At 49.6% G+C, this 26,526-nt stretch overlaps 1 protein-coding gene across 6 annotated transcripts; it reads right to left on the reverse strand.

Annotated features, from left to right (window-relative positions):
* On the reverse strand, positions 1-26,455 carry LOC122366599 (nuclear mitotic apparatus protein 1-like). 6 transcript variants are annotated; one of them, XM_043339019.1, is made up of 17 exons: positions 26,375-26,455; positions 25,137-25,234; positions 23,212-23,297; positions 21,000-21,061; positions 20,502-20,659; positions 20,182-20,266; positions 19,697-19,824; positions 18,282-18,438; positions 17,932-18,065; positions 17,467-17,544; positions 16,960-17,164; positions 12,091-16,338; positions 7,882-8,027; positions 7,318-7,506; positions 3,467-3,721; positions 2,695-2,832; positions 1-158 (listed from the first exon to the last, which is right to left on the reverse strand). In XM_043339019.1, exons 2-17 carry the CDS (start codon positions 25,167-25,169, stop codon positions 135-137), a joined length of 6,126 nt encoding a protein of 2,041 aa, XP_043194954.1. In that variant the 5' UTR covers positions 25,170-25,234; positions 26,375-26,455; the 3' UTR covers positions 1-134. The 6 variants fall into 6 exon arrangements, with proteins under 6 accessions (XP_043194954.1, XP_043194957.1, XP_043194956.1 ...); XM_043339022.1 differs by lacking the exon at positions 7,318-7,506; XM_043339021.1 differs by lacking the exon at positions 2,695-2,832.
* Between the last annotated feature and the right edge of the window lie 71 nt (positions 26,456-26,526).

A 26,526-nucleotide genomic window follows, 5' to 3' on the forward strand; every position in this document is an offset into this window, starting at 1 on the left:
GACTAAGCACGTATTTATTTCAAAGTCAGATACGGTACTATACAAGTTACGGCGTGACTATACAAGTTAAAACGGTGACTAAAAGCTCCGCGGAAGACTACTGACGATTGACAATGATTATGAAGCTGCTGGTCTCATTTCCGCGGCAGTAGTTTGTTCTGCAACAGAGAACATGACGTCACACACGGGCCAGTAGGGTTGGTGCGTGGCGCAGGGGCGGTACAGCTAACACAGCTTGTGGCACGGAACACAGTGGGTGGCTGGTGGGGGTTATGTTTGTTGTTTGTTTATTGGGTTTTAAGGGCGCAGTGGGAAGGGTTAGCCCGCAGGACAGCCGGGTCTACGACGCATGAAACACAAGGCACATTACACGTCAAAAACCGCCGTGACAGAGCAGGTAATGAGCACGACTTATCTTAACCCTCGCCCGTAAACGGCGATCTGCCACCTTCGCCCATGCAGGGGGGGGGGGTTGGTGCGACCCCCCCCCCTTGGCGTTTGAAAACGGAGCGTCGTAGAGCTTAGCGGAAAAGACCAACGGATTGCTCTCGCCGAGATCTCGCGATTGGTGGTATATTTTTTGGTCCTAGGTCAACATTTGACCTACTTTTGACCGGTCAAAGGTCAAATTTTCGGAAAAATAGACTTTTTTTCAACTTTCGGCGGCGATTGCGGCAAAACGGTGGGAGATATCGACTTGAAACCTTCACTATCGTGTTCCTTGATCAATTCTCTATCGTTTGGTATGTATTTCGTTTCCCTAGCTCTAAAAATGGCGCGTTGGGAGCGCCGGAAGTCGGCAAGGTCACAGTCGGCGGCAGAAATTCGAAAAATCAAAATTTAAATTTTTGAAATCTGATTGTATTTTTGGATTTGGGAGGTCCATTTGCTCCCTATAGAAGCTAATATTGCTGCATATTCCCATTGAGGTGACAAGAATTAGCAAAATAGTGGTTCGGGCGCTTTTCAAAAATAGTACCGGACGCTGTTCCTCTTGTGACGTCATAGCTCCGTTACCTGACCTGACCCGGTCAAGTTTCTTATACCATATGATAGCCAATACTTGCCCCAACAAGCATGGGAAGTTTCATCGCGATCCATCAACCGATGTCCGTACCACCGGCAGGAAACCTCGGGCGTTGGCACTCAGTTTGTGAAAATCCGGCCGGAGGCTGTTCCCTTTGTGACGTCATAACTCCGTGACCTGACATGACCCGGTCAAATTTTTTTTTTTATCAAAAGATGCGCAAGGTTTGCCCCATAAGGTACCCCAAATTTGGCGGCGCTGCGCGCCGCCGTTTTTGCACTATTTCCGAAAAACCTCAGGGGGGGTTGCACCAACCCCCCCCTACATGGGCGAGGGTTAAAGGGACCCTCCCACCTTCAAAAAAGTTAATGAATTGGCGTGAAAGTGATGTCGCTCGGTTCAGAAAGAGCGAAAACGAATATCTACCAAATTTCACCGAAAAATATTCACCGGTTTTCAAGATATTAGACTTTTACTTTTGTTTACTTTTTGGGATCTCCGCTGTTCCTAGCGAGTTGATTTGGAAGCAATGAAGTTTGGCAGCTGAAAGTGCGGCACTTGTTGCGCGCAAAGCAACATATACCGCGTGCTACCAAACGTTTTAGTAAAAGATTCAAAATGGTTAGATCTGTGCTGACGTCACACATTCAGAGGGGGCATTCAAATGCATAAGCCCAGCTGAATCCAAAGTGCTGCACCTTTGAAATGAGATATTTTTTCGATTTGAGGCATTTTTCGATGTTAAGAGTGCTCAAACCGGTAAGTACAAGCCAGGGACCCCATTTTGGCTATCTCAACTCAAAACTGACACTAAGGTGGGAGGGTCGCTTTAAGGGAATAAGACACAGAAAAGTCCTGGGAAATACGGTAAAAAAAAACACTTAACACTTCCTAGTGTAAAAAAATTAACGTAAAAGGTGATCAGGATGTGTACTTTGTGTAAACAACTTCAAAAGAGCACCACATGCATATTGCATAGTACAACCATCTCCGCTTTCCATGCATAATCCTAATCGTCACTTTACTACTGACGGATCAAAGGAGAGTGTCGTCCAAACTTGACGATCGTAATTAGTTCATCGATAAGCTGTAGCCACGATAAGCTGCAGCCAGTGCAGCCCCCTCCACCGGCCAGTCGCAGTCACCAAGCCGAGAGACTTCTAACCAGCATACCAGATATAACACCAATACTCAGGCCAGTGAGCAGTGCGTCATGCAAGTGTGCTTTGTGCTATTGAATGGGGACGTGCTGTTCCGCCATCTGACATTTTGATCCATTAAATTAAAAAAAAAACACCCAACAAAAGTCGCCATTGCGTCAATACTCGATACGATATGGACTCCTAGAGAAGTGGAAGCCCTATCAAGCCCAAGAAAGCAATGATTTCTGTCTCAATACGCCTTGTAAAAACCCTGCGGTAACCCCTTTTGAACCAAAGTATGGGCGCTGATAGCTAAACCATACAACAGTGCAGTATCCTACGTTCCAAATATGCAATGTGTGATAGTGCTGGCGTAGCTACAATACCGCAATAGCCTCAACCATCTATGGTGAATACGCATGCTGCATTACGATGTGCGTTGACTCGGTGCTACCACAGTGCGTCCCTCCGATAGTGCTGTTCTCCCCAGTGCCCACCGATGCCGCCGCACTCATCCGCCTTTACCTGCACGTTATACACCCGCGACGAGTTGAAGGGATTTTTGACGCTGCGCGATCTGGCAGCCTTCTGCGACACGTTGGACGTGTTGAAAGCGTGCAGCGACGACGTGCTGCCTATGGACGTGTAGGAGCCGTCGATGGACTGCCAGAGGGAGTGGCAGCGTCAGTCAGCGTCAGTCACGGCGACTGATGGCGCCCGGCGGTGGAGGCGTGTCAGGCGTTAGAGCCGCTCCGGTTAGTTTCCCGGGTAGCTGCCCAGTTAGTAGTTATGTGTCGGGGTGTGTTGGTGGAGCAGACATCCACCGGCCGTGCTACCGTGTTAGTAACCAGTAACCACTCCCGCTGGGTTACTGCGGAGCCGGGACGGAGCGCCCGGCTGGGACGGCGACTGGACATGACGCACTGGACACTACAACAGACTACAAACCTGCGACAGCAGAGTCGCGGCTCTGTGGCGTGGGACAGACCACCGCCTCTGAGAGCTCAGCAATATACAACTACGAGAGGTCAAACACAAACAGATACACAGAAAATCATAAAGCTACGGAAACTGCGAAATAAAAATAACCGACAGACAACACTAAATGATAGTTCGAACTACCGAGCATACTAGGCTCACTGTTACACAGCCACTCACTCACTCAGTCACTCACCCACCAACTCACTGGTTACTCACCTTTTCACCTTCAAAAACGCTCACTCACTCACTCACTCATTCACTAACTCTCTGCTCACCCCACTCACTATCCCGGACCGCTCACTCCCCTCCCGCTCACCCTATCCGAGGCTCTGTGGTTCTCTTTAGTTGCTCGTGCCGACCGGAACAGCTTTTTAAACGAGGGCGTCTTGGCCTTTTTGCGCTGCTGACCGACATCCAGCAGCGGGGTGGGCGGCTCGGCGGCCGGCGGCACGTCCACGGGCAGCTCCTGGCTGGTCAAGCTGGCGCGCGTGCTGCTCAGGCTGTCGTCGTCGCCCGGCTTGATGTTTTTGGCCGGGGTCAGGTTGCCGCGCCTCGGGCGCGCGTACGACGTCTGATGCGACAGGGCGGCGGTCCAGCCGGGTCAGCGGGGGCCGACCCACAGCGGCCGGTGGGCAGAGCGTCACTGGGCGGAGAGGCGGCTGATGGTAAGGAGGTCGAGGATTGTTGGATCAGCAGAGGGTCCTGGATTAGCGGAGGATCAGCGAAGGATTCTTGGATTAGCAGGGGTCATTGGAGTCAGCGGAGAGTCGGCACAGCATGGCGTCGGGTGGAGTGGCTACGCCGAGTCGTCAGAAGGGTCACAAGCAGATCAGCCCAACGGGGCACAGTGATGCAAATGGGGTTCACGAGTGGCCATAAATACCAAAAAGTAAAGTTTACCAAACCGAGTAAATCGCTATATGGCTAACCAAAGAAATGTTTGGCGCATCTGAATTCACATAGATTTCATATTTTTGTCAAAACCGGCCTCGTGTATGATTGTCAGAAGTCGTGACATTTTCTATGTTGTAAAATGACTTTCAGATACTCGCAACTTCAAACACCGCTAGCGTGCGTTCATTTCATACAAATGACAAAAATTATACATGGCAATGATCCCTCAGGCCTGCTGCTTCTCAAGCCGGGTCACAAAAAGCCGCATCTTTTTTGATTTGGCGGTGATCTAATCATTTGTCATCATGTTGCAATCGCAGTTTTTTACTAAGAAATATTTGCTTTCGTTTCACCTACAGCAGTGTACACAGTGTGTGCCCGTTAGTGCACCATACCATATCATTCCCTAACCATTTCTGAGTCACACTGTGAAAGAATTAAGGCGCTAGCACAGGGCAGACCGGCGCTATTGAAGTTTTTGTCCGGCGCGGTCGGGTGTCGCGGTCGGGGCGGATTGCTTTCACCGCGGATCGCAATTTCGACAGATGTTTAACTTTGAACTGCTATAAGTAGGTCAAATATTGACCTTAACCCGCGCACCGACGGGGGGGGGCGGATATCCGCCCCCCCCTGAGGTTTTTCGCGAATAGCGGAAAAACCGCGGCGCGTAGCGCCGCGAAATTTGGTATGACTATTCCCTTATCAATTTTACACATGGTGTGCAAGTTTGAACCTCCTACCTTTCAAGGTCAGGTCACCAGGTCACTTTGAATGACCCAACCTCAAGTCACTTTTTTGCAACTTTGTCACCGTGCCAGAGCTACAGTAGATGTCGGAGGCCTTTGAAAGTCGCAGGATGTTATTAGGTCATTAGTAGCTACAATTTGTATATCTCGGAATTTTGATATCGGTGACCTAAGGTCAGGTCAATTTCGCGACCTCCCCATTATAAGTCAATGGGGGAAAAATCAACTCCCTGTTTTTACCACTAAAACGGGTCGGAATGGCCCCATATACCATACATGACTTCATATACGATCAACCTTCACTACCTTGAGGTCTGTTTTGCTGTTGGGCAGCTGTGAGGTCATGTGACGTCATCAAAGGTCACCAAAGGTTTTTGGCCAATAACTCCGTACAGGAACAAGATACAGACGCGTGGATGGTCTCATTGTGTTCAGCTCGTCAAGACGCATCGAATGATATACATGATGACCTCGAGGTCACGTGACCTGAGGTCAACCTTTGACCTTGACCTTTCGAGGTCAACATATATATCATTCGATGCGGATTGACGAGAGGATCACGATGATGCCCTTAGTTTGTTCCTATCTTGACTAATTCGAAAGTTATTCGAGAAAAACTCTCTCCATATTTAGCGCCGCCATTTTGACTTTTATGACCCCTGTGACGTCATCTTTGACCTGACCTGAAAATGACCTTAGTAAAAATTGTAGATCTTGACCGTGCGTATCCGATGCCGTTTACCGCTTGTCGCTATCTTGCTTCGTTCTCGAGATCTCAGGGGGGGGCGGTCATCCGCCCCCCCCCGTCGGTACTAAGTTGGCGCAGACCCCCGTCGGTGCGCGGGTTAAGTCAAAAGTAATGTGCTCACTCGCGAGATCTTGTCAAGAGCAATCCATTGGTTTTTGTCGCGAGGCGATAGGACACTTTGTTAGGAACATCAGAGGGATGCACCGACGAACCCCCGCTGAGGCCGCCCGCCCGCGGCGCGGCCGCCCGGGCTGCCCACCGCGCCCGACCGCAACGGACGAAAACTTTAGTAGCGCCGGTCAGCCCTGTGCTAGCGCCTTCATTCTTTCACAGTGCGGCTCAGAAATGATTAGGGAATGCTATGGTATGATGCACTAACGGGCACACACTGTGTAAACTGCTCTAGGTGAAACGAAAGCAAATATTTTTAAATAAAAAACTGCGATTGCAACATGATGACAAATAGTTAGATAAACGCCAAACCAAAAGAGATACGGCTTTTTGTGACCCGGCTTGAGAAGCAGCAGGCCTGAGGGATCATTGCCATGTATAATATTTGTCATTTGTATGAAATGGACGCACGCTAGCGGCGTTTGAAGTTGAGAGTATCTGACAGTCATTTTACGGCATAGAAAATGTCACGACTTCTGACAGTCATACACGAGGCCGGTTTTGACAAAAACATTAAAGTCATGTTTTTTTCAGACACTTCAAACATTTGCCTGACTGGCCATATTACGATTTATTCAATTAGGTGAACTTGAAATTTGGGCCTTTTCGGTATTTATGGCCACTCGTGAGCCCCATTTGCATCACTGTGCGGGGACGGTCGGACAGCCAGACCCAGAGGTCAGTTAGCGGGCTCCCGTAATTAACCAGTGCCAGAACTGCAGCAAACATGCCATGACTGACCGCATACGAGGAACATTACCGCTCGAGATTATATAAATAATAAGACTGTAGATCAGGTTAACGCTACAAATTAAGAGTTATACTGCTTAGAAACATAAGAGATGATGTACAAAATTGCTTTTCATTTCCATACGCTGTGTAAGTGCGGTGGCAAAATACATAAATTTTTAACTAGCCGCCAGTCGGAACATTTTAAACTAGTAAAACTATATCTATACTATTCACTCTCACACATGCCATATATTTCTGTTACGGCAAACCAAAAAGTTGTGTGGCATGCTAGCAAAATATGATCTATAGTTTATAAAGAATAACGCAGATGTAACTTGCCTGAATTCATCTACAGATGTAAAGCAAAACAGTTCATTGCTAAGTCCTAAGCTACCGTCCAGTGACCATACGCAGCAATTCAAGTGCATTCGTTAGTTCCCGAGCTGCCGAAATTGAACGCATGCACATTGCACAATAGCTACACGTTAAAATGATCAACAGTGCGCGCTAAAAAGTATTCATTTTAATACACCCTTATCAAGTTTAAATTAAATAGACTCGCGGTGCCTGGGCGTATGACTGGAATGAATACAATGATCGCAAAAAGGTAGCCAATAACAAGGGAAAAATTACAGCGACAAAAAATTAAAAAGTTGAAGCAATCATGTGATTGCACTGCTGCAAAAAGTAACATTGATATAAATAATAATTCGTCTATGTTCTCATGCCCCCCCCCCCCCAGAAATGCTGTTTATGCGCGTCTTTGTAAGGTCTAAACTCCGAAACCATTGCATACGTCGAGCTAAATGTCGAGCGGCACCGGCAGAGTCAGGGGCAGACCTTCGGCCGGCCGGTCACCTCGGCACACACTCGTACCTGCAGCTGATCACGCCGGCGGCGCTTGCTGTTGATGCTGCACGTGCTCGAGTTGCTGTCCAGGCTGTCAGAGAGCACGTCGGCAGCGCTCTCGGCCGACTTGCGTTTGGCCGAGCGCGTGTTGGCCGCCGGCGAGTCCAGAGTGACGCGGCGCGTGCGCGCGCTCAGGCGCGAGATGTCGTCACCGTTCTGCGCGCGTCGCCGTCGCCATGACAACGACGAGTTAGAGAGGGCGAAAGACAGGCAGATGGATAAAAGATAGAATGAAGCTGACGAGCGATACACTACGTAAGACAGATTTAGAAATTTCTACAAGAGCACCCAAAGGTCGATAAATAGAAACTGTCTTACTGATTCATCAGTTTAAACACTAAATGAGATAACAGTCCTACGCTACAACCAAAACAAATCCCCAAAACAAAAGTTCTATCATGATCGAAAACGAAAAAAACATAAAAACGTACAGCATATCGCAGCCCCACAACTACAAGCACTACATCTATTGCTCTGCTGTCATATCTACCACTAACTGCGTGTTCAGCCGTTGAATGTCCCATTACTCACCCGTAGTTCATTCTCCGACATGGTGGCCGAGGCCTGGCCAAGCACATTGATCTCCGGCGCGTAGCACGAGCGCAGGTGGGGCGGCATCAGCGAGTTGCGCCGCTGCAGCTCGCTCATCCGACCCAGGTAGTCCACCTCACAGCGTCCTGGCGCGGCACGGGGTGGTGTCAGTGGGTGGAGTCGTAGTCATCTCGGCCAACTGAGCGCTAGTTGATGTCAAAGCAGCAAGCTCTTTTTTGTCAAACGCTTACACTTTTATCACAAGCCGCACATTACTGACGCCATTTGTCGTTGGTCAGTTTTTGAATCATGCCCACTAAAAAAATGCGTATAATATATTCAATTTGTAGAAAAAACAGCCCATGACATAACTACTCGCTAAAATAATAACTTTATTTTAAGATTGATAATGATCTAGACGCATTATAACTATGATCAGAACAGTACCAGGTAAGCAGAAAACGGTGACACTACAGGGTCTTTCATAATGAATGTGATTTTTAAAACGCGAAGTTGAAGGTGCTCGTAAATAATAAAAGCATACATTTTGTATTTACCTTATTGCAAATTTCTTGGAATTTCTGTTGATGTAATTAAAACTGTCACACTTCACCAAACTTCCCTTTTGTACGGACATGAAATGCCTCCCCCTACAACACGGGTCAGCTCTTTTTTTTACGTAGGCGTTTTGGGTGGTCGTGGGAAACGGCTCACTGAAGCGCACGGCTGTCCACCGTAAGATTTGGGGACACTTTTAAAAGAAGCACAATATCCGCTCTAAAATGATCAGAGGCTTGTGAACAGATTCCAGAATGTCACGGTTGACTGCAAGGAACAAAACGCACGAAAGGTCATGTTTTGGGCTGCCGTGGTCGACGGGCGTGTCTTCGTCCACTGGTTCGCTTCCTGCTTATCAGTGACTGAGCTAGCTTATCTGAGGCTGCTCAGTGCTCAAGAAAGAATTCTGGCCTCATGTGCCTGGCGGGGTTTAAAGACAAGGCCGCTGGTTTCAGCAGGACGGCGCTGAAGTGACACAACGGCGGCTGAGCGCCAGTGGTTGGATGGCAACTTTGACAGACGAGTGATCAGCCGTCTCACTGAGCGGCCATGGCCAGCTTGGAGCCCTGATCTCTCGCCGATGGACTTCTGATTTTGGGCAGTCGTCTTGGAGGCCCCAAGTAGAGGCCCTTCCAGTGACCCTCATAGAGCTACAGGTCACAGTGGAGAGGTTTGCTGCAAGGAGGATGCGCTGAGAATGTGAAGCGCGTGGTGCGCCATTTGCGTCAGCGGGCCGAAATCTGTGTCCGAAAGCGAGGCGACACAATTCAAAATCCATGAAGGGTACCTAAATGCGAGTCATGTGTACATAATTTCCCATGATTTGTTATTTCATTCGGGTATTGACAATAACGTTGTGATGTTTATCACCTGAGCTATGGCTATTTTAAAAATAACATTCATTCCAATAGAGATAATCTATTGGCTTCAGGCCAATAGATTATCTCTCTCAATACCTAAAACTTTCTATCAAATATACTCCTCTCAAGGGACTGAGCCAGATTTAACAATTCCGGTTGCAAACTCATGTCTTAAACGAACTAAAACTGTAAAATATCTCGGTATTCTCATTGATGAGAACCTAAAATTCAAATCGCACATTAACAAAGTATCAGGAATTTGTAGTAGAAACTTAGGTATTCTTTACAGAGCCAGATACTTACTTACCCGAGACTTACTGATTCTCCTATATAATTCACTAGTACAACCCTACCTTATGTATTGTTCACATATTTGGGGCTCGAACTATCCGACAACCCTCAAACCTATTATAACAGTCCAGAAGCGAGCCATTCGCCTGATTATGAACAAGGAGCCCAGAACATCTACATCCCCACTCTTCAGAGAGTTGCGAATGCTGAAATTCAACGATCTAGTTAAGTATCAAATCCTATTGGTTCTACATGACTATTTGGTCATCTTCCTAACGCGGTAGCTGACAGACTAGCCATTAACCATGACTCCCCAAGTAGATCGAGACGTACGCAACATTTCCGAGAGCGGAGTAGTACAAGTGGTAATATTCCCAACCACAGACTTACTAACTACCGACGATATGTACTATTCCATGCGGGCCCATTGTTGTGGAATGAAGTTGTAGCCTCACGAATTCCCAATATTAATGATATCCCGGCATCTAAAGCCTTATTTAAAAAATGCATTAAAATCATATTTATTGATACTTATTAACCTGTCTTGCATACTCTCTATATACTTGATACACACCCACACCCGTCTTGCGGTACTCCGGAGCAAGGCGAGCGGCTAGCCAATCTGTATCTTCTTTTCTCTTTCTTTTTTTCTCTCTCTTCTTTTTTTTAAACTACATCTTATCACCACGGTAACCACAAATCCACCTGTGCGTAAATTATCATTTATCACCCTGTCGTTACATGATTTAATCAAATAACTAATTTGTGCTTTGTGTAGTGGCCACGGGAAGCCTTGTGACCTTTGCCACACACAATTGCACGTACAGCCCGGAATATATCATTAGCACATTCAATTTTGTTTATATATTTTCGCAATACATGTATATCAAGCAAAATCAGTGTTAAGAAGCCATTTGTTCGCTATCTATCAATCCTATTCCCCCCCTCTACCCCATGCCCATGACATCACCATCTATATGTCCATTACATACATACCTCACTCCCTGTTTCCAGCACCCTCCGGACGCTGCTCAACTGTCGGCTCACTCTGCTGCCTGGGCTTACGCTGCCCTGCGGAGCTCAGCCACGGGCGACGGGATGTCGGCTCCAACTGTCGCGGCCTGTGCTGCCGATCGGGCCTCAGTCCCTGCCGGCGCCGGATGGGACGCCGACGTCGGCCGCTGCCAATCCGTCTGTGGTCCGCCGATGATCGGACTCGTGCTGGACTCGTGCCATAACTACCTCCGATGTGACTCGCGGCAAGCTGCCGACGTCCATCTCAGTCGCCAGAATGCTGCCATCTGGGCCCTCGTTGCTGTTGGCGAGAGTCGCACTGCGAGTGGCCTAACCTCGACCTCCACTGACCTCGGTCCCTGCCGACACCGGTGGGACGCCACGTCGGCCGCTGCAGATCCGGCTCTGATCCACCGCCGATCAGACTCGTGCCATACCTACCTCCGACTTGATTCTCAGCAAGCCACCAGCGTCCGTCTCAGTCGCCCGTCACAGTCACCAGGATGCTGCAATCTGGGCTCTCGTTGCTGACGGCGCGAATCGCTCTGCGAGTGGCCTAACCTCGACCTCCGCTGACCTCGGACCCTGCCGACGCCGGTGGGATGCCACGTCGGCCGCTGCAGATGATGACCCTGCTCTGAATTGACGCTCCACTGGTCGTGGATGCTGCCGGCCCCGCCTCAAGCGCCGGTGATGCTGCCGCCTGAATGCCGGACTGGGCGCCTGGCCTCGATGTGCGCGAAACAAGCCCAAGCCCCCGCCCCTATGACCCATCCGGGCCAACCCGGGACTGGCCCCTCCTGTGAGGGGCCGGTCGGCCGGCCGGGCGTGCGGAGCGCCGACCTAGACGGGTCGACGCTTCGCTCGCCCGGTCGGTGGTTAGGGGGCACCGTCCGGGGTTGCTTGCCGGGCGGTGCGGGCGGGGGCTGGCGGCCCGCCTGGAGCGCCGGGGAGGTAGCCATCAGATCTCCCCGGCTGGGGAAGCATCCCCCAGCTCTCCCCAGGGCCGTGGACGGCACCGTCCCGGCCTGGCCAGGTGGGCCGCCGATGGTGAGCAGTGGGGACAGTCGTTTGGGCGATCACACTGCCCCGGTGGTGGCGTGAGGGGGATGTGAGATTTCTCCTCAGCTGCATTCACTGTATGCACTGTGTGAATCTAATGGCAATGGCGCTGCTCTTACCTACAACCTACTTAACTACTAACACTGACTGACCACTCTAACAAAACTAGCATGTACATATCCTAAATCCAACCCCCTTCCACGAGCAGCACCATCTATCTATTAGAACTGCCATGTACGCCATCTGTTTTCTGTTCCATGGGCTGCTCTCACTCGCTTTCTTTGTACCTGTTCAAATACACCACCGGTGGGAACCGGAATGAATGAATGAATGAATTATGAAAGACCCTGTATGAATAGTTAATATCCCATCAAGTAGAGTAAGCTTTGTCTCCAAAGCGGAAAAAGCGACCACCCGTTCTCACCTTCCTGCACGCCGAGGTAGGACGAGCTGAAGATCTCCGGCTCCTCATCATTGCAGGGGAACAGCGCGCCGGCGCCCGGCGGCAGCGACGGCCGCGCATACACCTCCCCGTGACTGACGCTCTTGGGCAGCCGCTCCGGCGGCGGCATGCCCTCGTGTGTCGGGCGCAGCACCTCAGACGTGGAGGCCACCAGCGCGCTGCGCGGGCGCGCCGCCTCGGAGCGCGGGCGCGGACTGCCGGCCGTCGAGCCGCGACGGTCCATGTCGCGCAGCCGGCGGTCGGCCAGGGCCAGCTGCGCGTCCAGCGTCTTCCGTTCCGACTCTGAGCGCCGCAGCGCCTGCTCCAGCTGCGTGATACGGCTCTCGTACCCGGAGCGAGCCTGGTCCGACACGCCACTCAGCTGCTTGATCTTGTCGAGGAGCGCGCGGTTCTCGCTAGACAGACGGCTGACCTCGCGGTCGTAAGTGGCCGCCTGGCGCTTCAGATCGGACGCCGCCTTGGCCGTCATCTCGTCGCGCGTCTTGCGGAAGACGGTGTTGAACGTCTCCTGGCACTCGGCCTTGATCTGGTCCTCGAGGTCTGCGCGCAGCCGCTCGGCGGCCTGCCGGTCGGCGCCGTCTCGCTGCTCGGCCAGCTGGCGGTTCTCCAGCCGCAGGCGCTGCAGCTGCAGGTGCTGAGTGCGCTGCTCGCTCTGCGCCCGCTCCATCTGAGACCGCGCCTCCTCCACCTCCGTCCGCAGCGACTGCGTCAGGCGCTCAGACTCGGCGCGCACCGTTTTCAGCTCGGACTTGACGCTCTCTAGTGATGTCTGGAGGTTCCGGAGTTCCTCCTCTTTCTGCTCCACGATAGCCTGAACTTCGGCCTTCACAGTATCCAGTGAAGACTTGAGTTCTTGGAGGGTCTCTTCCTTCTCATCCAGGTCAGACTTGGCTTTAACCCGGGCGCTCTCCAGCGACTCGTGTAGGCTCTGGATGGCGTCTTCTTTCTCATTGATCACAGACTGAGCTTCGGCCTTAGCACTCGCAAGGGAAGTCTCGAGGCTGCGAATGGTCTCCTCTTTCTGTTCGAGGGCAGACTGCGCCTCAGCCTTAGAACTCTCAAGCAAGGCCTGAATGCTCTGGATGGCATCTTCTTTCTCTTTTAGAATAGTCTGAACCTCAGCCTTGGCACTTCCTAGCGAAGTCTCAAGTTTCTGAACAGTCTCGTCCTTCACCACGCGCTCAGATTGAGCCTCAGACTTGGCCTTTTCCAAAGAGGTCTGCAGGTTTTGTATAGTCTCTTCTTTCTTGTCGAGGGCAGATTGAGCATCCGCCTTGGCGTTCTTCAGTGAAAGCTCAAGGTTCTGTATGGTCTCCTCGTTCTTTTCGACCAAAGACTGGGTTTCGGCCCTGGCGCTTTCTAGGGATGCCTGGAGACCACGGATGGTCTCTTCCTTCTGCTCAGCGATAGATTGAGCGTCATCTTGGGCACCCTTCAGGGTTGTCTGAAGGTTCTTGATAGTTTCTTCCTTCTCTTCGAGGACAGATCGAGCCTCGGTCTTCGCACTCTCTAGCAAGGCCTGGAGGTTTTGAATGGTCTCTTCCTTCGCTTCTAGGTTCGACTGAGCCTCAGTCTTAGCACTTTCCAGAGAGGTCTGCAGCAGTCCGATTTGCTCATCCTTCTGGTCCATGGCAGATTGAGCATCTGCCTTCGCACTCTTCAGAGAAGTCTCTAGGCTTTGAACAGTTTCTTCCTTCGTCTCCAGGATCGACTGAATCTCGGCCTTGGCACTCTGCAGTGAGGTCTCAAGGTTTCGGATGGCCTCTTCTTTCTGTTGGAGGGTGGAATGAGATTCAATCTTAGAACTCTGGAGGAGGGCTTGCATGTTCTGTATGGCATCATCCTTCTCCTTAAGAGCAGACTGAGCATCAGCCCTGACATTTTCCAAGCTGGCTTGAAGCTCCTGGACGGCCTCTTGCTTCTTCTCCAGGACAGATTGAATCTCAGCCTTTGAAGTCTCAAGTGCTGCCTCCAGGTTCCGGATGGTCTCCTCCTTCTGCTCTTGGGCAGACTGAGCTTCAGTGCGGGACCTCTCGAGCAAGGTCTCCAGATTCTTGATGGCCTCTCCTTTCTCTTCAAGAACTGACTGAGCTTCAGCCTTCACGCTTTCTAGCAATGTCTGCATGTTCTGAATGGCCTCTTCCTTCTTCTCAGCAACAGATTGACTTTCAGCCTTAGCACTTTCGAGCGAGGACTCGAGATTCCGGATTGCCTCTTCGTTTTGTTCCAGGGCGGACTGAGCATCCGCCTTCGCGTTCTTCAGGGACGTCTCAAGGTCCTGGATGACGTTTTCTTTCCGTTGAAGGAGAGTCTGAGTCTCAGTCTCCATACTCTTTAATGCAGCTTCAAGATTCTTGATGGTCTCTTCCTTCTGATTGAGAACAGACTGGGCGTCGACCTGGGCAGTTTTCAATGCTACCTGAAGGTTCTTCAGGCTCTCTTCCTTCTGCTCCAGGGCAGAGTGAGCCTCAGCCATGGCGGTCTGGTGCAATGTTTGAAGGTTTCGAACAGCCTCATCCTTCTCTTTGAGAGCAGACAGGGCCTCAGCTTTTTCGTTTGCCAGTGTAGCCTGAAGCTTCTGGATCGTCTCTTCTTTCTGCTCGAGGACAGCATGGGTTTCAGCATTGGAGGTTTTCAGCAGTGTTTCAAGGTTCTGTATAGCCCCATCTTTTTCTTCAAGAGCAGACTGTGCCTCAGACTTCGCACTCTCTAGTGAGGTCACGAGGTTCTGGATAGTCTGTTCCTTTCGCTCGAGGTTAGATTGAGCCTCAATCTTGGCATTTTCCAAGCTGGCTTGAAGCTCCTGGACGGCCTCTTGCTTCTTCTCCAGGACAGACTGAATCTCAGCCTTTGCAGTCTCAAGTGCTGCCTCCAGGTTCCGGATGGCCTCCTCCTTCTGCTCTTGGGCAGACTGGGCTTCAGTGAGGGACCTCTCGAGCAAGGTTTCAAGGTTCTTGATGGCCTCTTCTTTCTCTTCAAGAACTGACTGAGCTTCAGCCTTGACACTTTCTAGTAACGTCTGCATATTCTGAATGGCCTCTTCCTTCTTCTCAGCAACAGACTGACTTTCAGTCTTAGCACTTTCGAGCGAGGACTCGAGATTCCGGATTGTCTCTTCGTTTTGTTCCAGGGCGGACTGAGCATCCGCCTTCGCGTTCGTCAGGGACGTCTCAAGGTCCTGGATGACGTTTTCTTTCTGTTGAAGGAGAGTCCGAGTCTCAGTCTTCATACTCTGTAGTGCAGCCTCAAGGTTCCCGATGGCCTCTTCTTTCTGTTTGAGAACAGACTGGGCGTCGTCCTGGGCTGCTTTCAATGCTACCTGAAGGTTCTTCAGGCTCTCTTCCTTCTGCTCCAGGGCAGAGTGAGCCTCAGCCATGGCGGTCTGGTGCAATGTTTGAAGGTTTCGAACAGCCTCGTCCTTCTCTTTGAGAGCAGACAGGGCCTCAGTTTTTTCGTTATCCAGTGTGACCTGGAGCTTCTGAATAGTCTCCTCCCTCAGAGCAAGAACGGACTGAGCCTCGGCCTTGGCGCACTCCAGTGAGCTTTGGAGAGCTCGGATTTCCTCTCCTTTCTGCTCGATCGCAGAGTGAGCCTCGGCCTGGGAACTCTGGAGGCGAGTCTGAAGATCCTGAATGACCTGTTCCTTCTGTTCGAGGGCAGACTGAGCTTCGGCCTTGGCACACTCCAGGGAGGTCTCAAAGTTCTTAATGATGTTTTTCTTCTCCTCAAGGACAGATTCGAACTCAGCTTTGGCACTCTGAAGAGACAGCTGGAGTGTCTGCACGGCTTCTTCCTTTTGGTGGTGCGCACACTGTAGCTCATACTCGGCTTTTTCCAGAGCATCCTGAACGTTCTTGATGCTCTCTTCTTTCTGCTGAAGAGCAGAATGAGCCTCAGCCTTGGCACTTTGAAGCAGGGTCTGAAGGTTCTCGATAGTTTTGTCCTTCTCTTCCAGGGCAGAATCAGCTTCAGACTTGGCACTCGTGAGCAGCGTCTGGATCTCGCGGGTTTCTGCGCGCGCTGTGCGCAGCGCCTCCTGCTGTTTCTCAGCGGCCTCCTGTAGCTGCTGGGTCTGGGTGCGCGCCGCGCGCAGCTCCCGGTCCAGCTGTTCGGCCTGTGTCCGCAGGTCGGCGTTCTCGGCAACGGCCAGCTCGGCAGCCAGGTTTCCGGCGGCCGGGCCGGCCGGGCTGGGAAGCGACTGGTCCATCGCTGCCGACACACAGTGCCGTGGACAGGTCAGAGGGCTGGAAAGCGCCAAACGTAGTAAGCACTCAAAAGTAGTTCTCCGTTTTAATGCTTGAATAGCTTAAAAGAGACAACAAAGCTCGTAAAAATACGAAAGAGCGCCGGAATAACGAACTTAGCTAGATTATACTGTCTAAAAAAAAATCTGTACTTCTCGACACGCTAAGAACAAGCTAACAGTGAGAAAAATTCGTCAGATCAGCCGATCAGCCATCTGCAATACATCGTAGACCCCCATTCGTGACAATGAGAATACAAAAAAAAAACCTACGTGGGCGTGGAAATCCAGGACCCCCAGCGGGACACGGGTTAATATCGACATCATGACTTCCGTTCGTCTACTGCTACCGACCGACTTCAGTATGCAGCCGTACCTCAAAAAGGCCGCGCCCTCAGCACGGCCGGATCTCATACACGCAGGTATGTCGCCTGGTCCTCATCCTTTCCGCCCCACCGGCATCCCACCTGGCCCATATCCCACCGACATCCCACTTCGTCTCTGTCCATCCCACTAGCCGCCCGCTAGCCCCAGGTGGGATGGCCACTCCTCACACTCACAGCCGTCACACTGGTCGCCCCACTCACATTCGTCGCTGGGCGGGCGCGCCTGCAGATCATGGATCATCTGGCTGCTGATGAGCAGCTCGTGTTCCAGCTGCGTCAGCCGGCCCGTCAGCGAGTCGTTCTGCTCAACCAGCTGCACCTGGCTCACCTCGGCGGCGGCCAGAGCGCGCTGCAGCGCCAGCGTCTCCTGCACAGAGCGCTGCTGGGTGGCGCGCACCCGCTCCAGCTGGACGAGAGGGGAGTGATAGTCAGAGACTGGAGGGGACCACATAGAGAACACGGAGTGTCACCGGTCATGGCACGGCGGACGGACTGTGTCTACTTTATACCGTTAAAGAAATTATTAATTGTAAAAATATCAATTGAACAACATCCAATAACCCAATAAATTATTCTGAAGAACTCCGTGTCAATGAACTACAGAGTACAAAGCAACACATTCAGGTAACTTATGACCCGAAATTCACAAATCAGGAAATCACTGTTGAACCATTCATTCCGAAGTATTCAGCCGTAAGTTGAGCTCACCTTTGCGCTGAAGTCGTCCCGTTCGGTGGTAGCGTCCAACAGTTGACATCGGAGCTGTTCATTCTCCTTCAGCAGTGACTGAAAAAAACAACAGCGAATAAACAGCGAATAGTTCAGTCACGGCCGCACATTGTATCAGCATTCGTAATTCGTATTGCAACTTATTGAGTAGACAAAACACTCGGATACCGAAATACTGGGTATCCCGTGGTCAGTGGTGAAAACTGATTCGGGTGCTTATGCATGTATGCTACGAGCTTCGTGAAACTACAGTCGGTATACATCAAACGATAAAATATACAAATTATACATGATAATGCTACTCCGATAAATACGATAAAAACGACAAAACCAAAACGAAACGATAAAATCAAAACTCATTCCCTTGAGGAAACACCCGCGGAGCCTCCCCAGTAAAATTGCCCCCCACCCTGCCCTACCCCCAATCCCGTCCGCGGTGCTCACCTTGTGCTCTCGGAGTCGGCGCCGATGCTCCTCCGTCAGCGGCATCTGACCGTGGTCGCCCAGTTTAGCCTGGAGCTCGGCAATCTCCTGACGCTTCTCATCGAGTCGCTCCCGCAGCTGCTCAGACTTTGACCCTGAAGAACAGCACACAACATCAGTCTCCTTCCAGTTACCAAGGGGAATAGCAGTCGTGAGGGAAACAGTCAGCAAACGCGCGTCAATGTCGTTTTGTGACGGTGACGGGCCAGATCTGGTGCTAAAACCACTGCAATCATTGCAGTCTGGTCCTAAAACCAAACCACCGAGTCTAGCCCCGCGTCCTGACCTAGGACTCCTCTCTGGAGACTTACGCTGGTCGGCGACGCGTTGAGCGTACTGCTCAGCCTCCAGGCGTGCCTCAGCCGTCTCGTCCTCAGCGCGAGCCTTGGCCTCTCGGAGCGCTATCACTTCCTTCTCCGAGGTGTCGAGCGCACGGCTCAGTCGGATCACCTCCTGCAGCACGGGCGACTGGCGGCACCCACAGAGGGGAGAGGTCAGCACGGAGAGAGGGAGAGAGAGAGAGGGAGAGGGAGGGAGGGAGGGAGAGGGTCAGTACGGACAGAGGGGAGAGGGCAGCTGACACAGGGACAGAGGGATGGGTGCTAGCAAGGCGGACGGACAGCGTCATCGAGTGTTTCCAAAATTACATTTTTAGCGCGAGGAAATGTTAAATTACAGATTTCATTACGGAGCGAGCAAAGCGAGCGTAGTCTTTCCTTAGATTAACGGAAATTTCTGAGTATGAGCGGCCGGCCGGCCGTGCGGACGCTTTTGCGAGGCTTATATCTCAGCAACCACTTGACCGATTTACACGCGGTAATTTTTGTAGGGTAGCTTCATTCCTTCTACCAAGTATTGGACTATTCCCGATGCATGTAGGTGACCCCTTATGCACGTGCCACGTGCAAAACGAAGAGGTGTCCGTTTTGTAATTGTTGCAGAATCTCGGTAACTACTTGGCCGATTGTGCTGAAAGTTGGCATGTATGTAGGCACCCACTAGGCACTGCATATCTATGTGCCAAAGTTGGGGTGCTACTGCACGTGCGCACGTGCAGGGGTCGTTTCCAGATCTCGAGAACGGCTGGACCGATTGCGCTCAAATTTGGTGCACGGTTAGGGACCAGTTAGTAGGGTGCCGTGCACAAGTCAGTTGGGACCCATTTTGCACGTGCGCACGTGCAGGGTGCCGCTTCCAGATCTCGAGAACGGCTGGGCCGTGCTCAAATTTGGCATATTGCTAGAGACCGGTTAGTAGGGTGCCGTGCTCAATTCAGTTGGAGGTACCCCCTCGAAATTTCGCACGTGCAAGGCCCACCCTCTCGCTCGCTCCGTTAGTCGCCCCAAAAGGCGTTATACCGGTATATTTTATTCAACAAAACGTACTTGGGTCGTTCCAAAGTTGATGATTCAACAAAGCAAGCCGGCATTACTGGAAAGTTTCGTGGTTTATTGCAGGTAACCACTTCGTCAACGAATAACGTCGCCATAATTTGCCGAATTTTCCAAACATATTTCTAATAGAAAACATACACATATCTCAATGCTTCATCAGCAATCAAAGAACGTAGACCGACTCCCCTAAATTATTCAAAATATACCTAATATCACAAACGAGCAATGGCATCTAAAAATCGTCCGCACTGCTATCGGACAATCACTTCGCTTAATTCAGCATACCCGACAATGTTCGCAGGAGTTTCCGCGGCTCCAGCAGCAGTACTTACATCGAACATAGCCTGCAGGGGCGACTTTCCCGGCGAGTAAGAGTAGAGCGTCGGTGAGGGGGCCGCCGGCGACACGGGCGAAGCGGTGAGGCGGCGCAGTGCCTCGGTGGGTAGTCGCACCATCTCCGCTGCCGGGGTCAACCAGTGTCACACCGGGGACGCAGGGGTGAGCGGCGGGGCACCTCGCGCACGGGCTTAGCGGGGAATACGACAGGTTATGTTGGCAAAATCGCTGGGGGGGGGGAGCAGGGATGCCTGGGAAGCTGCTGTATCGCTTTGATTAAGTGAATATCTATAGAAACACGTGTGGAGACAGCAAAAAGGAGAAAATTGTTCAACCTAATACTAACTAACCGGTTCCACATTTACCGAAGAGGTCAATGACACCACAAACAGTGCATATAGCGCTACTTGTTCATCAATGGAATTAATTACATCAACATCTACCCTTATTCGCTAAGGCACGAGAGGATTTCACTGCTTACCGACGGAGTTGATGACATCTGTGACGTCATCACGGGACACCTGCCCGCGCTTCATCAGCCGCTCGAACACAAACCGCATACCCTCCTGGAATGGACCAGAAGGGGTGACAGATCACGGGGTGGGATCACAGTCACAGGGCGGGGTCAGCTGGCGGGATCACGGGGCGAAGTCGCATATCAACAATCCAGTCCCAGAAATACCTACTCTATCTTCAGGTCCGCACACATATTTAAACCCCTATCCAACACCCGCCTGGCAGTTGATCCCGCCACCCCGCTCCGGCGCCCGTCGAGGAAGCGCCCGTCGCCTCCCGCCGTACCTGTACGGCGTTGGGTAGTTTGGTGAGCCGCTGCTGGAGGCCAGGGTTGCGCGTCTGCACACAGGACAGATAGAGCAGCACAACACCGAGCCGCAGCAGTTCGTCCTGCTGACCGGCGCGCACGCGCACAAAGTTGATCGGCTGCTTCGGAAACCGGCCTGAGGCGGCGAAATTCAGTGAGGAAGTCAGCTGGTGAGTAGAATTGTGCCGCTACGCGAATTGGTAAACATCTAGACCACAAACCCAGGCATCTGAGATCTCTATCTGAGAATAAATGCCTGAAGTTTGAATTAGTAGGTGATTAGCAGGAAATTAGCGGTGAAATACAAACAAAAAGGCTTTGAATGGTTTGATAAGCTTGAATGGTAAAACGTCACCAAGTTCATCGAAGCACACCGACGTGAAATCATTTGTGTTGAGCATTATAAAACTACGCAAAGCATGCAAATACTGAAATCCCCGCATTTGCTATCTAACAACAATCTGAGCAGCACTGACCATTGATGAACTTCTCCAGTGTTGCCACGATATGGCCATCATCAGTGCAGAAGTTGAGGTTACTGTGAACAAGAACAGACCACACGCTCACTTTGACATGGATATTTGTTCGGTGATAAACACAAAACGTTTACAATATTTATTTTTATGCGTGGTACTTGATGATCAATGTCCAAGAGCCACGAAAACTAAAACAGTGCAATATCTTCATATACATCTAGCTCAAGTACTGAAAAGGCAGATTTACAGCCCCAGAGCCCATGATAAGCCTAGTGGTGAGGCTGATAAGGGTAAAGACGTTTGTTCGGGTGTCTGAAGGACCAGGGTTCGATTTCTGATTCCCCCGTGCCCCGGTCCGCAGACTGTCATCCCCAGCTGCACCACCAGAAGCGAGGTAGGTACATACGTTCTCGCAATTGCCGTAGCCTGAACATGAAAAGAGAGCCCCAGTGATTGGGCATATGTGGTCTTTTGGACCACCAAAACAGAGCTCGCTGCGCCGAACCCAATCCTGTCCGGCATATCAGGCAACTAGAGACTGAATCGCGAAGAGTTGAATAGCTACTTGCACCGGGCCAAGGGACGCCGGTGGGACACCCTTTTGCGGTGTTCCGCAAATATCGACGAGGAGCGCTGCCCTTTTTGGCGCAGCCGTTCATGCATCTTTTTCGCACATTGGAAAAATTCAGACCCAGCCCACCAGCTCACGTCAAGTGACCTTACTTCAGAACAAGTTTTAGTGCTCGCCATAACTACACCGAGTGATCGATCGGTTTGAAACTTCCAGCGATTGATAGGAGCAACAGTATGTACAGAATGTTCATCCCAGAATTTTGATATCGGTGACCTAAGATCAGGTTAACCTACTTTTCGACCCCCCCCCCCCCCATTTTAAGTCGATGGGAGGAAATTGAAAGGCGCCTCTTTTAGACGAACGTCATTTTATTTTAACCACTCTCAAACACTGAATTACAAGTAGGTAACTATGACACACTGAACACGAAAATGGCACCCGTGACCCTTATTCATGCCCATGAGGTCATCTCAGGTTACCAAAGGTATACAACAGTTTTCCGCGAATAACTTTTGATAGGGACATGCTAGAGCGATGAAAGCGCTTTAGATGTGTTCAGCTCGACGATAAAAATCAACAAATACGCAAGATGACTCTTTCCGGTCGGGCCATGACCTTGATCCGAGGTCACATTTTGAAGTTGACCTTTCAAGGTTAAATTATGGTTCATTCCATGCGTCTTGACGAGATGAACACCATGCCGTTAAAAGTAAGCTCATGCAAGGTTTGAGTCAAAAGTTATTGCAGAAAAACTGTTTCCGAAAAAAAATCGCATACCTTGGTAGTTTTTGCTCCCTGCAGGCACAACCGTTGACGTTAGGTCAAATCTCAGAAAATACTCAGAAAGAGTGTCTAGGACTATCAAATGCGCTTTTCCGAGGCGCTCTAGCTCTATTAGTTTCCAAGTTATGCTTTGGCTTGTTGCAAATTGCCGACATTCGACCTGAAAGTCGGTGAAATTTGGCCTTCAATGATCTCTGGTGACCTGAACAAAGGTGACCGAAGTAATTTTGTCATTATTCTTGACGCTCTTTCGAACGCCGCCTTCTCCGTATCGCTACGTGCCCCAGGAGCCGATTTAGAAGGGGGGTGTTTAACCCCCCAGCAGTGCGCGGAAATCCAGGACCACCAGCGGGGCGCGGGTTAACACACCTCCTGCGGTCCAACGTGGGTGAATAAGTTTATCGCACTATCATCCCACTCACTGGCGGCAGCTCCTCCCACCAAACGCATACCAACTCAGTAGGGAAGCACCGTATCTCGTCAATCGAACTTTGGAACGACTAAACCCGCGATTTTATCACAGAAAGTCCAATGCTCTACCAACCGAGTCCGTTAGCTCCCGACAAAACGTATCTACCGACTCCCTGGCGGCTGTGGTTGCTGCTACCCAAATAGCAAGAGTAATCAATGCATATTTGAAAGCAAACGTGCCTTCGTCTATCGAGATACGATACGAGATACGTTACACACGACTCTCATGTCAGCACGACCAGGGACGATACCACAGGCAGAAAATAAAAAAATGTACATCTGGGAACGAGGAAGAAATTAACTAACATGATAATAAAAACTGTTTGCACAAAAGTTAACACAAACACAGAAACAAATGCACTAATGTATAACAGGGATACTCACAAAGGCTTGAGAATGATATGGGCCACACTGGGCTCCAGCAGCTCCCGTAGACTTTTCGCCGGAGTTTCTAGCTTGTGGACATTCACCTGAAACAAGCATTGTCATAGCAACTGCACACCTCAAACACACACCCTATAGCACCAAAATCAGAAACAGCAGTTCATATCCCAGTGCTAATCAAAGAAAGAGGATTTATGACCACATATATCAGTGTGTTTTGAGTAATGATTATAGGTTCTCCCAGAAATAACATAGATTAGGTTCGTTAGAAAGGGATAGGATAAACAACTCATCAGACAATCTTTGACAGAACTTTCTGATTCAGGTCAAACAAAATTAAGAAAATATTAACCCGCGCCCCGTTGGGCTCTGCCGAGCAACGCGCCCCGTTGGGGGGGGGGGCATTTTGGCCCCCCCCCCTAAGATCTCGAGAACCACGCAACGTAGCGACAAGCGGCAAACGGTGTTGGATAGCCCTATCAGGGAACTACCTTGTGACCCAATTTTATTGACCTAAGTCAAACCGATGACGTCACAGGTCAGGTCAAAGGTCCAATTTTCACCGTTTACAGGCATTTCAAGAAATGCGTTGTACAATCGAGTAAAATGCATTTCATTGAAAATCATCGATGGGGAAATGTTCTTCAAACACATATTTTGCTAGTTGAGGTCACTGATACCAGGTCAGGTCACAGAGGTCAGGTCACTGGGGGGTCACAATATGAAAGTGTCGTGTGATACATGTTTTATGGTCCATTTTACATGACAAATGCGATTATGCCCGGTCAGGCAGCCTTTGGGGCCAGCTTAGGTCACGTTTTGGTCAAGGTCAGGTCAAGGTCAGGTCAAGGTCAGGTCAAATTAGGTCAAATTTCAAAGTTGATATTTTTGCATAAAATGGGTATCGAATCGATGCAGCTTGTCACGGGGAGTTCAATGGTGGTCTTTGTTTTGCCGTACGAGGTCTAGAATCGCTAAAAATTGAGTTAAAAAATTTGACGTCATCATTTTTGAACAGTTTTTTCGCTATAACTTGGCCAAAAAACGAGATATCGATCTGAAATTTGGTATGTATATAGAACAGCGCAGGGACTATCACATATATTCCGGTTTTTTTCAAAATTCGGAAAAATGTTGGATTTTTTTTTTAGTTTTTCAAAAAAAAATCAATTTTTTGAATTTTTTTGGGTCGAAAACCCAAAATTTTGGAAATTCGAGATAGCAGTTTTGTAGAGCCGCTTTTTGTCTACTAGACCATATAAAGAACTTTGAAATTGCTTGATAACTGTAGATTTGGTGAGCGTTTCAAGATTGCATGTTTTTTGCTCATTTTTGCTCGAACATGACCTCAGTTTGACCTCAATAACTCCTGACCTAAGGTGACCTAAGACTTGAAATTTGGTGTGAAGGTGTCAAATTGATGCCCGGGAAGGTACTGAAAATTTGGCGGCGCTGCGCGCCGCCGTTTTCTTGCTATTCAGGAAAAACCACAGGGGGGGCCAAAATGGCCCCCGCCAACGGGGCGAGGGTTAATATAGGTATTTTAAAAGATAGCCAAGCTGAGAGACACCAGCATGAAAGACATAAACAGTGAATGCTCAAATAGTCATATCAGCAACTGCAATCACAATGTATTTTATGAAAAAATCCACAAGCATAGCCATGCTCTTCTCATTGTCATGCAATCAAAGAGACAGAAAGACATGTGAAAAGGCAAGACATGAGAAATGAGAATACCATTCTGATACATGAACTGATAATGATTATCAACAGTTCAATGCAACTTAAAATTAAAAATAGGTATCTACTTATGAAAAATAAATCCATTACTAACTGTTAGCAGATTGAGATATAAGAAAAAGATGGGAATGTTGGCAGTGGCCTTGTTGGGCGCTGGCTGAGTTGATCATGCAAATTCTACTTACCCATTGTAAAACCAGATCCTCAACACGATTCATGGTGCTGTAGCTGTGCTTACAATGCACCTGTTGGCTGTATTTGCCTTGAATTCCTAAGTAAAAAGCTGTAACAAAGAAAAAATGGTCTATGCATGTCAAATGATCAAACAGGTTTAATTTGCTCAAATCAAAAATGAATTGTAACAGTGAAGAATTGCCATATTCACACATTACCATTATCAGCAGTGATGTGAATGTGATGAAAATAACATAGCTTCACACTTACAGTGACTTACATGTACAGCCCTCAGCAGACTGCGTGGTAGGTATTCTTTTTTGGACAAAACCGCTAATAACTCAAAGGCTATGTTATTAGTCGGTCGGAACTCATTGCACATTGATGCGCCATGCTCCACTCCTTCGATGAGGTCTATCACTAGACAAAGTATACGCCTTGTGCGGCAATAAAATGCAAAAGTTTGTTTTGGGGGCAAATATAAACTTACGGGTTTTGCTGCCTAAGTGGATGGAAAATAAATACGATGATAATGCCAATCTAAGGTGCGGAGTCTCGCGCGTCTTGCTGTTACGATTTTCGAGTGCCCGATAGCATAGTATTCGCGTTGTTCTCGTTTTTGTCGAAAAAATAATACCTACCACGCAGTTTGCAGAGGGCTGTACAGTCAGTCTACAGATAAGTCCCCACCACCAGTGGGCAGGTATCAACCAAGCACTGCTCCTGTTCTGTTCCAACTGCCTGCTTGCGGACAGGACTTATTTTGTAGACCTCCTGTACTTTCCATGATCAAAACTTACAAAAAATGCATTCCTAATGGTGCCTTGTACCTATAGAACACTACACCAGCATCCAAACCTACAATCGGGACCCTGGAGCAATGCTGGTGAAAAGCAAAAGCTCGAGTTGAAAGTTTTCTTAGTCATCAGTCAGCCAATGATCCATCAACATAAATGCATTTCATCCCTTCAATCAACTCAGAAAACTAACACAAATGATAAGAGTAGGCACAGACACATACACAATTTTAATAACATACCAAAAGCAATAACAAAATTAGAAGACAGACATTAAAGACGGTTTTGATTGCAGAATCCGAATCCAGGATTCTGACTTCAACTTTTAGTTTTGGTTGCCCGGATGACCATTGATGATTCGTGGGTCCATTCTCATTCCAGTCTTTCATACATGCGCGTAAAGAAATGTCCTAACATTTGTCAGTAATGGAATAAAATAAATAGCACATTACCTTAAAGGAAGTTACCCCCATTACACTAAAAATCGCCCACAACCACGCACACACCCTCCACTCTCTTCCGGCGAGCCGTTTTGAATTTGGATTCTTCAAATTGAATTCAGCTGACTGCGCTCCAATTACGAAACACCTGCGCCATTTCTGAC

The sequence above is a fragment of the Amphibalanus amphitrite genome, unplaced genomic scaffold (genome assembly GCF_019059575.1).
Source record: "Amphibalanus amphitrite isolate SeventyFive unplaced genomic scaffold, NRLGWU_Aamphi_draft 000818F_arrow, whole genome shotgun sequence".
NCBI classification, from domain to species: domain Eukaryota; kingdom Metazoa; phylum Arthropoda; class Thecostraca; order Balanomorpha; family Balanidae; genus Amphibalanus; species Amphibalanus amphitrite.

Bases quoted from the DNA above. Each gene is read 5' to 3' on its own strand.
- LOC122366599 (XM_043339019.1), bottom strand. From the start codon at position 25,169: ATGAATCGTGTTGAGGATCTGGTTTTACAATGG. The intron at 17,165-17,466 runs GTGAGCTCAACT...CCTCTCGTCCAG, and splicing joins GGGACGACTTCAGCGCAAAG to CTGGAGCGGGTGCGCGCCAC. The intron at 8,028-12,090 runs GTGAGAACGGGT...GTGCCGCGCCAG, and splicing joins CTACCTCGGCGTGCAGGAAG to GACGCTGTGAGGTGGACTAC.